The sequence below is a fragment of the Gavialis gangeticus genome, unplaced genomic scaffold (genome assembly GCF_001723915.1).
Source record: "Gavialis gangeticus isolate Ggan-Ray unplaced genomic scaffold, GavGan_comp1, whole genome shotgun sequence".
In the NCBI taxonomy this organism is placed as follows: domain Eukaryota; kingdom Metazoa; phylum Chordata; order Crocodylia; family Gavialidae; genus Gavialis; species Gavialis gangeticus.
The window spans coordinates 83,750,853-83,762,029 of NW_017729034.1; the positions used below are offsets into that span (position 1 = coordinate 83,750,853).

The 11,177-nt window shown below is 39.8% G+C and overlaps 1 protein-coding gene across 5 annotated transcripts in view; it reads right to left on the reverse strand.

Annotated features, from left to right (window-relative positions):
- Positions 1–11,177, reverse strand: part of STXBP5 (syntaxin binding protein 5) — a 267,766-nt gene that overhangs the window by 14,747 nt on the left and 241,842 nt on the right. For all 5 annotated transcript variants that reach the window (XM_019526951.1, XM_019526950.1, XM_019526954.1 and 2 more), the window contains 2 exons: positions 3,671–3,836; positions 2,107–2,218 (listed from right to left, as the gene is read on the reverse strand). In XM_019526951.1, the coding sequence (XP_019382496.1) occupies positions 2,107–2,218; positions 3,671–3,836 (278 nt within the window). The remainder of the gene's footprint in view (positions 1–2,106; positions 2,219–3,670; positions 3,837–11,177) is intronic.

Consider the following 11,177-nt stretch of genomic DNA (forward strand, 5'->3'; position numbering starts at 1 on the left):
GCTGTGCTGGACTTTTCCGGGGGGACGTGGATCCCCAGATCTGCGCATGACAGCAGGCTGCTGCTGCCAGCTGGGACCAGTGTTGGGCACAGCCTGTGCCAAGCACTGGGAAGACTGGTGCTGCCGCTGGCCCCAACTGGCAGCAGCAGCCTGCTGTCATTCCGTGTGCAGATCCAGGGGTCTGCTTCCCCCGGGAGGGCTGCAGGGCTGTGCCAGACTCCTCCTGGGGGGTGCGGGCCCCCGGATCTGCATGTGGGATGACAGCTGGCTGCCACTGCTGGCTGAGGGCAGCACCAGAATTCAGTTCCTCCCAGCACTCGACACAGGCTGCGCTAGGCAGACTCAGGTGCTGGCGCTGGGCCCAGCTGGTATCGGCAGCATGTTGTCAGGTCCCCCAATCTGTGTGCAGGATGACAGCATGCTGCTGCTGCTGCCAGCTGGGGCCAACGCCAGCACCTGAGTCTGCCTGGTGTAGGCAGTGACGAGTGCTGGGAAGAAGCAAGTTCTAGCACCGCCCTCAGCTGGTGGTGGCAGCCTGCTGTCATCCCATGCGCAGATCTGGGGACCTGTGCCCCCGGGAGGAGTCTGGCACAGCCCCGTAGCCCTCCTGGGGGTTGCTGGCCCCCAGATCTGTTCATGGGATAACAGCAGGCTGGTGCTGCTGGCTGGGGCCAGTGGCAGCACTAGTCTTCCTGGCACTTAGCACAGGCTGTGCCCAGTGCTGGTCCCGGCCGGCAGTGGCAGCCTGCATCATCTGGGGGCCTGTGCCCCCCGGGAACAGCTGGAACATTCCCTCAGCTCCCAGTTCAATTCCCCATGTTCCATTTCGATTCCCCAGCCCCCCGATCACTTCCTCCAGCTCTTCCTGGGTGACGTGGGCCCCTGGATCTGCATGCTGAGTTTCAGCAGGCTGCCACTACAGTTTCAGTGGCATCCTGCTGAAACCCTGCATGCACATGCAGGGGCCCATGCCCTATGGGAAAAGTTGTAGAAATGATCAGAGAGCTGGGGAATTGAACAGGGAGCAAGATGTCAATACCAGATTAGTCCTTCCCCCTTCTTCCCCCTCCCTCTCCTTAGTTTCTGTTTAGTTGCACCAAGCCTGGCTTTGAATCTCAAAACATTTTGAAATGTTTTGAGTGCCCTCATTTCGTTTAAAAGCTGTGTTGAAGCCTTTTGTTTCATTTTGATTTCACTGTTTCAAGCTTGAAACACATCAAAACAGCTTTGAAACAAAGCACTCGTCAAAATTTTACACAGTCCTAGTAAAAATAATCATGCAGTTACCGGAAGAGTTACTAGCGACCGAGTTTTTACTTGTATCGACTATGTACCTATTTTCACTATGCATAGACTCATGCTTAGAGCCTTTGATCAGCTACTTTTTGCCGCTGCACAGGGAACTCTCACCCCACCCTTACATGTGCCTCTTACATAGTGGTGCTCTTTCCTGCTTTTCTCAACTACTTAACTGAATGCTGACGTTTTCTGATCTGCTCTCTTTGTGGCCAGTTCTGTCCTACAAGGAATCCATTCACAGCCTTGGCTTATCTAGAAGGTTTTATCCCGTGAAAAGGAACTCTTTCCCACGACCTCCCTAGTTTGCACACCATGAGGCACAGATATTTTGCAACTGGTCTACAGTACATACTTTTACCAACAGAATACCATTTCTGCTGGCAAAACAGTATCCACCCATACTCTTAATTTCCTTTAATACTATAACACTTTTCTTTATGCTCACAGAATAACATGCACTTTGCAGTTGACAGTTTATGTAGATACACGCAAACTTCTGAACCATAACAGCTGACATTAGGGCCTCCCAGGATGCCTTGCACATCCTGCTGGAACATCTACCATAGTGGAACCATGAGATTCCAACAGGGGCCACTCAGAACCACCGGAATGCATGTATATGTGCACATCATCTAGCACCTTGTCTGTGGCAGCAGAAACCTTAATTGACGTTCTTTTAATGTACATCTTACATAAAATACTTAAATATTTTTATGTAACTACATTTATTTTCTTGTGTGGAATTACTGCAGAGTAGTAACAACAACAACAACAACAACAACAATTAAAAAAAATATATCATCTTACAAAGTTCTTCCCTGTCAAGAGACTGGGCACCGCCTCCAAACAATCCTTTAAAGAACCCCCTGTTTGGTGCTTCTGGAGTTTCTACTGGAGTAAAGAGTTCACCCAACATTTCCTTTGCAAAAAACAAACAAACAGGTTCTATTACTACCAACAACGTATGTTCATTTTTTTTTTTTTTAGACACTGACAAATGCACAATGTTCCTGAAGTACATTTTCATTTTATCCAGTGATTTTCAAAGGTCTGAATGTCTCAAAGCAACATTCTCTCACTAGGATCTATCATTCTCTCTCTCTAGTTGCAGTAGATATACAGAACTACTTTACTTTGGTAACATTTCAGAGAATTAAAGAATGGGATTATACAATTATTCAATGTTATCCAACGTTCTTAATACTTTGAGCTTGTAATTAATTACTGTTGCTAAGAAACATTTCTGAGTATAGTATTCTCTCAAATAAAAACTTGGGTAATACCTATTCATTCTTGCCAAAACAACATTAAATACTATTCATTACATCTTCATTATATCTTCTCTACATCAAATTTACAACCACTCATGCATGTAGTTGATATTATGCCGCCTTCTCTTTTTAAGAATTAGATTACTGTGAAAGTTCAAGACTTTTCCTTAGCCTAATGTACATTAGGGTATGGACAACCAGTTTATTATTGTGGTAGCCTGCCTTCATCATATAAATAAGCACTTTTTTTTCCTGGAATGCATGTATGCACCTCACACCTGAGACTGGCACTCAGCATATTCCTTATATCGAGGCTTGCAAAGGGCTCTTTGCAAGGAAACTTTCACAATTCCTGCAACTGGGAGAATATGTACCTATATAAGACTGGGTTTCTTAGACTCCCTTTATAGTACTCCCACCCTCTTCTACACCACACTTCAATGCTGAAGAATGTCACCCTAGGTCTCTGACACTTCTATGATATAATTCTTCAACTCAGTAGTTCCCTAAACCACTTTGGCTGAATGAACCACTGTCACCCTCATAATTTCTCATACACCACCAAGATGGTACCATCAACCTTTTAATTGTAAAGACTGGCAGATCTCCTTATAGTTTCTCCCATATGACCTTGCAGCCTACAAGTTTGAAATTCTGTGGTTGATAGTGGTTTATTCAGCCAACAAGTTTGGGAAGTGCTGATAATCAAAATACTTTGAGTATATTCTCCTTTGACACAGAAGCATGCAGCTTGGATTAGTTTGGTTCTGATTGGAGGCATTTTGAAATACTTATCTACCTAATTATCAAGGAAGTTTCGTATGGACCAAGGATATGATATTAACAGGGAAAGCATGTCCCCTATAAAGAGAAAAGATGCTTCAATACCACTGGAAGGAAAAAAAAACCCCACATCCTAGGCTAATGTTTACCTCTGATTCATCAGCAGGCATGCTGTGCTTTATACTTCCAAGCTCACAAGCACACGATAACTTTTTTAGAACGGGTCTTAAACTACCATGTAAACATCCATAATGAAAAGCTGAGGCCTCTGGTGGAACTTTACTTCAGTAAAAAGTACAGTCATTTTTACTGTTTACCTGTAGATTTTCACAAGTTTCTTGACTGTAGGTGATTCTCTGGATTTCTGTAGGCGAGACAAGATACAATGCTTGCCCATTGTTGGTGAAGCAGAATGTTCTGGCTATCCGCATATTGGTGAGAGGCAGGTAGTATACATCCAACAATGGCCTTAAACTTGGCAAACTTGAGAAGAGAATTAAAAGTTCATTAAAGTTAAGGAAGACTGAATTTTTAGTTATTAGTATTCAGTTTCTCACTTATATTTATACATTATAATCTTACAATCACAGCCTTTCTGTTTTTATTTTCTTCATACTAACAGATACTTCAAAAGACAAGATTTAAATACGTGCCACTCAGTGACATAAGACCTCACAGATAGTAAATACAATATGCCATATGCTTCATTCCTTGGGATTAAGACCTAAAATATCCATAATCTACCATATATTTAAAGTGTGGTTGAATAATGAATTTCTAACATAAACTTCTACTATGTCATCACCGATAAGCCATAAATTTAAGAAGAATGTTTAAGGGTGGGTAATCTGATTGGGAATTAAGTTTAAAAAGTTCATTTACTCAGAAAAATCATGTGAGATATAGGTATGTTCAAGCTCTTATGCAACACTGTCAATATAGAATTTTTTGAGTATATTTTTTCACAAAGTCTATACTGAAAATTACAGCATTTAATCCATCCACGATTCCTGGTTTTTTCATCAAGAGAAAAAAAATTCTGAATAAATAACTAACAGGCATACAGGAAAACAGGCAAATAAAGTATTTTTTTTTTTAAAAGACAACTTAATCATAGAGTGAATCAGTCTTCCTTTTACCCAGATTTTCCTGCATTCAAGATGAAATAATCCTAAGGCAAAGCTTTCAAAACAGAATTATAATCTTAACTACGTTTGCATGTCTGGGTCTCTGTGTAAGGGAGGCAAAACTCTCCAGAGTGGGGTAACATATAAACTATGAGTATATCTATGCTGTTTTTATGGTGGTCTTGGGACGCAGCCCAAAATTAGACAAATTGGAGAAAGAATCCAAGCAATGCTGCTTTGTAAGTGATGTGGGTGCCTTGCATATATCTGAAATATAAAACACTATCTAGAGAACTGCAGACACATTGACCTCAGACAGAGTCCACCTTGAACACCATTTTCATCTTCAAACAAAAACATAGTAATGCAAAATTATTTGAGCATGGCCTCTTAGTTATGGCACCTCCAGGGTAACTGGTATAAAACCAAAACAAATTGTGTGGATTTCCTAATGTCTCTAATTAAATTCAAGTAGAATAGTAAATTTTTCTGAAGTAGGATGGGCATATCAGCATGAGAAACAGCTGCCTTTACAATATGTTCACTTAAGCAGAATTACAATAATACTTTGGAGACAAGTCTGTTTACTGTGCTAAACTAACTTTTTCTTGTAAAACTTGACATAGCATGGATCAGTTAATAAAGTTTGTTGTTCATTCTGTAAGCTCAGTCACAAGGAAAAATCATAGTTATTTAAAAAAGAAATTATCAATCTGTTAAGAGGGACACTTTAATTGGAGTGTGGGGTAGTAGGATCAGAATGTTTCAACCCTTCACCATCATGTTCAGTTAGGGTTTGTGGGCATTAATGCTATCTAGCCTTACTTGTCTGCTGGGTGATCAACAATTTGTTGGTCAAAGACAAAGCAGTTATTTTTAACTTGGATCCAAAGAAGCGAAGTTCAAGCAGCTTTTGGGCAAGCCAAGTGAAGGAGCCAGTAGCACTATACCATAAATCTTTTTTCTCAGGTAATCTTAAGTCTCTCTAGTAGTAAATAGCTTTTAAAATGCAAGGAGGACTTGAGTCACTTGCTTTAACTTCACGACCCTGGAGCAGGAATCAAACAGTCAGAAAGTGTTTCAGTAGGTTGACTGGAACTAAATATTTTGGTTCTGCCTTTAGTCATGCAAGGTCTTTGGAACAGGCATTAGCTCTCTGCAACAGAATTGAAGACCATATTGACTAGCCACTGTGGAATTACAAGGGACACTGTACTGTAAGATCTTCTGAAATACGTAAACATTCTTACCATGGAGGTTTGTCCCAACAGAAAGACTTACAGGGTCAACAGTATACCTCTCTTGCTAACTGTCTTATGAACAACCAAATAATGATTCCCACAGAAAAGTGAGATTCGCCATTTCCCTGGATCCAGACAATGCTTATAAAGTTCTATCAGGAAGCAATATAGTCTGCGTTCACATTCTTCTTTTCTGTTAAATATAAGGCGACTCAAATATCTTGTAGAGCAGAGCTTCTCTCCACACCTATATGGCTTGCCTGCACAAGGAAGTACAGTCTGGTACCCCCTCTGCTTGTTTATGTGAATTACAGTGGCCTAGATGTCTTTGTTTGAATCAGAGTCACTTTGGAGGAGACCAAGTTTCTGAAGTCCATTAATGTGTATAAGACCAGATATCTTTAGAACCCAGACAGACTAGCACTGTTACTGGAGAGAGGAAATGCCGACCAAAAACAATTTTGATGCATATGTGGTTTCTACTGTTAGTACAGGTAGCAATTGGAAATGTATTCTCTAGGGCAGAGGTTCCCAATCATTGGGCCACAGCCCACTACCAGGCCATGCCAGGTTGGCTGCAGGGTCGTGGCATGAGCCCCCTGCTCACAGCCCTGCCTGTCCGCCCAGGCAAGCAGCTTCTGGGGTTATAGCTGACCTTCTGGGGTTAAGGGCAGATGGCAGGGGAGACCTGGGAGGGAGGAAGCGAGCTCTACACGCCCTGTCCTGCTCCTGCCAGGCCACGGTAAAAGAAAAGGTTGGGAACCACTGCTCTAGGGAAGATTATTCCTGGTCCAGCGCTAGGTCACTGAGACTAGATATCGCTCATAATATAAATAGGTTGCGAAAGTCCCTGCATTATATGCTTCTTGATTATCAAGGCCCACCCTATACAAGGTCAAACATTCACAGAACTGACCAAGCTTTCAATTGCATAACCTTTTCACAAGACCAAAGGTCTTCAATTCCTTCATAATTCCATGAGTTAATCCATATTTGGTTGAGCTCCAGGCATTCTTTTTGACTGTACAGAACAAGATGAAACATAAAGTAGTTTACTACCCAGTGCTGAAATTTAATACCCACAGACAAGTGTCCTAGAATTGCCAACTGAATTAACAAACTGGGAGACACCATCCAGTGCAAATAGGCTACTGTTACTCCCAAGTATTTTATGAATCCAGTAGTGTCAATGCTAGCTCAAAAAAGAATACAACCATGATAATATTCATTCTGTAGAGAGAACCTAAAATACTTCCAAGTTCTTGAGACGTAATCTCCAAAGTATCCACAGGACCAGAACTCAGCATTAGTCTTCTTAAATATGACTATTATTTAGAAATCTAGAATTTCTCTTTGACTATAAATTAATTCAGGTCATTACTGTCTTTAATTGCCCAGAGGCCAATGGCTTCAGGATACAATAGAATCTCCACCTTTGTGGCACAGGATACTTTGGCCATGAAGCTGGCTTACAGGATATTAAAGTAGGAAAGGGACTGTGATGACAAAGGCAGTGCCAGCAGCTGAGTTCTCATGATCAGTGACTGAAGCCTACTCAGCTTTGTACTGCAACTCTGGCTATGTACTAGATGTGGGAGACTTCATGAGTTGTTATATTAAGGAATTTGAAGAGTTCTCTAGGTGAGTGCATTTGGTGATATCTGCAAACTCAGAGCACTCATGTACAGAGCATTCAGCTTCCAAGGATACAACACATATCTGAAGTTAATGATATAGTTCTGATGCCTGGTCATCACTTGAAACTGATGAATAAATCTCCTCCTTTTTAAAGGATTGAAGGAGGAAACAACACCCTGAAAGAAAAACATACCACTCAAAACAACTAGCTCTGGAAGTGAAAAGAGTAAAAATTCTTGAAAAAGCTATTTAAGAAAAGTGTTGAAATTAAAAAGTCAAAATGATGAACAAGAGTAAATACGAAAAGTACTGAAGTGCCGAGCCACACAACAGAAGTTGAAAACATTCAAAAAACCAAGTTTTGAGCTCTTGGAAGCCAGAAAATGGTATTTTTCTGCTATGCCTAGATCAGCAGTGATTAAAGAAAGTCAATAAAACAAGCTGAACAATTCAAAACTGGACCTGACCAGAAGACACAATGAACAAAGAGAAATGGAGCACAGTGCTGTTGGAATAACATAGGATGAAAGAGCTTAAGTGGCTGCTAGAAGGGTTCAGAACATGAAAAGCGCTCCTTTGCTGATCATGGTAAAGAATGAAGAATTTGGAAGATTTCAAGGACACCTGCTGAGCTTGTGTGATGAGGCGGTTCATACTGTTACTTCTTGCTACTGCCTTTAGGAAGCAAAAACATAGTATGTAAGAGAATGATATTTTTCCTATGTAAATGGAAATTCCTATACAGATGAACTGTTCCATCTGTCAATATGTTTAGTAGCCTGGCCCTTTGATATTTAGATGGTTAAATATGACAATTAAGTCAGAAACCTAAAGGAATGAAAGATTTCCATTATCCATTTAAAAATACATTCGGTTTAAAATGAGGTATTTCCTTAAACAAAGGATTCCAAGAACAGTTAAACTGAACAAACTGTTTCACATGGTGCTGAAACCAGCAACAATATCAGTTCCTCCGTACTAAGTCTCCTATCATTTTCAGTGCTTGTGAACCTGAAATGACATTAAGGAGATTTTTGAAAAAAAATAAAATCTGTCTTGTGTAGGCGGTGACTAAGGGTACTGATAACTTTTTGGCTCTCTATTCTGTAGAGGCAAGCATGAGATTAAAATTCCATTTCTGCTTCCAGTTATTTATTTTATAGATTAGCAAGAAATGAGAACACTGTAATGAAAGCATAAGCAGCCTTGGAGGACAGGGTGCGATAAACTTCAGTGACTCCTATGGAGTGGCATTAACAGGCTCATAGGTGAGTAACCTCTTGTTTTTATCTGGAAGCCTTACAGCTGAGATGAATCTCTGAGGTTGCTGAAGGAGGGGTGGAGGACAAGTTAGAGGGAAAAATTAGGTGCCCACAGAATTTCATGAAGTTTTTGAAAACTTAGCTTGATGAAACATCAGTAAAGTAGGCAGTACTACACAGAATGAAAATGAGAAATGGAACCAAAATTCAGACACAGAATAAAAACTTCAATAAAAATAATAGTCACGGGGTAAAGGAAAATTTGACTTGTTATAGTTTGCCCACCTCCCTGACTATAGTAACAGTGGAATTCTTATATTTTAGTTTCTACCTACCTATACTTGTACAGTCAGGCAGAAAACAACAAGGACCTCAAAAGTCATGATTCACTGTTAATTATTAATTATTGGTGGTTTGTCAACTTCAATATAAGGGCTATTTGAAAGTACCTTCTTTCTGACCCAACTACCTGATCTTTTTATTTAGAGGAAAGAAAAGGGAAGGTGTGTCATGTGTTGACCTTGGACCAATAGTGGCTGATACCAGATCATAAAAAGAGTTTAAAGAAGTTCAGTTCTCTCCTTTACTACCTGAAGCATAAAGAATAAGCCAGATGCTTGAAGAACTTTACTCATAGACAAATTTTAACTCTTGCTTACTTCAGAAATATTGTTTGCCTTTTTCAGGACAAAGGAAAATGGTGTAGCTAATACTGGAGTAAAATGTCTAAAATGGGAGAGATATGGAAAAGAGAATTAGACAAACAGAACTCCTTTCTTTGCCTTACCCTTTCCTTCTGCAAGTGCCAGTTTCTCCCCTTCAAATCCCCGTACAGCTAAGCCCTTGCTTTTATCTTAGTCATAACTCATTCCTTCTTTCCCTCCCTATGCTTCCAAACCTCCAGATTTAGCCATCTCTCCTACTCAAAACTTCATTCTCTTGTTCAAAATACTTCCCTTTCTTCCTTCTCTGTCATTTTTCATGGGACTCTATAGTCCATTACTTATAGAACATTTAACTTAAAAATATATTCTACTTCTATTCTGACTATTTAATTTAGATTTAAGTTACCCGAGGCAGAGACAATGTGATGATTTACAGTATGTCTGTATAGTACTTAGCATAAGCAAGAGATGATCCCTAAAGGGGAAAGCTTTTATTTCTACTCAAAACTAGATCCTTGAAGATCAACCAATCAACTCAGAAGTAACACGTGGAAAGAAGAATGGATAAATATCCAGACATCAGATCCATTATTTTAATGGTGAATCTCTTGTGATCACAGGCTGATGGTAGCCTGAAGGCATCCTCCACATCCATAAGGGGAAAATGAGCAACATCCAAAGTATTAAAACTCTTCTCTACACATTTCACATGATTCTAATACTGGTTGTGAACTCTTAAATCTCTGCAGAAATCCTAGTTCATTTCTTGATGCGTTTTATGATTATAAAGAAATTTTCTACTTCAAGCACTAGGAATGCTTGAGGGAGTAAAACTATATGAAACCATTCAAACACTAATCATCAAAATGAGTATTTTAAGAACAAATTTCCTAGAAATTAAAAAAATTCTGAGGGGTGTGTGTATATATACCCCCACCTCCACCCCCCCTCAGAATTTTTTATATCATATATATATAATTATAATACATATAATTTCAATTTCTGGGAAATGTACATATAAAATGTATATGCGATGTATAGATGCATGTATCGTGCATACACGCACAAAGACTTCAGCAGCATATACACACGCATGCACTTCCCCCCCTCACGTTTTTCAAACAGACGTAACTAAACAAAAATGGGTATGAACACATACATTTAAAAAAATAAAAACAGCAACTTCAAAATAATAAGCTATATTGTTTAAACACAAATTATCAGGCAATTAGATAAGGCAGGACACTGATTATGGAGAAGGTATTTCCAAGATACAGTTCTAGAAGTGTCTAGCAGGGAATACTGATCAAGTTCTCTTAGTTCTGAAACCTATGAAATGAGAAAGGATCTAGTGTTGCCAGTATGTCCAATTTTATCACCAGCCTCCCTCATTTACATGTATTTCTGACATTTATTGGTGATCCTGCACTAATACAGGCACTTTAGAAATGAAAATCCCCAGAGTCTACTAATCTTTGGAAATTATGGAGTTATAAGAAAATAAAATTTTCTTCACTCATAGACATATGTCGCATAATATTCAGCCACTTCTGTCATTTAAGATTAACAAAACATAAATTACATTCCTGTATACTATTCTGTGGTGGCAAAGACCAGTATGTAGGGCCAGGAATGTTTTGGACTGGTTCTTTAGAGAACATGACCAGAGTAACTATCCACGTGCACACGCTTACCCTGTGGTAGATAAAAGCTATATCATGGTAAACTCACTTGGTTTTTTAATTTCAGTGCAATAAGCAGTTACCATTACAACAGAGGTCTGCAGCCTATGGCTGTAATGGTAACTGCTTATATGTCATCACACCAGACGACAAAGCTAACCTATTTAATGACTTCTTTGCTTCCATTTTCCTAAGCAGGGACCAGATCA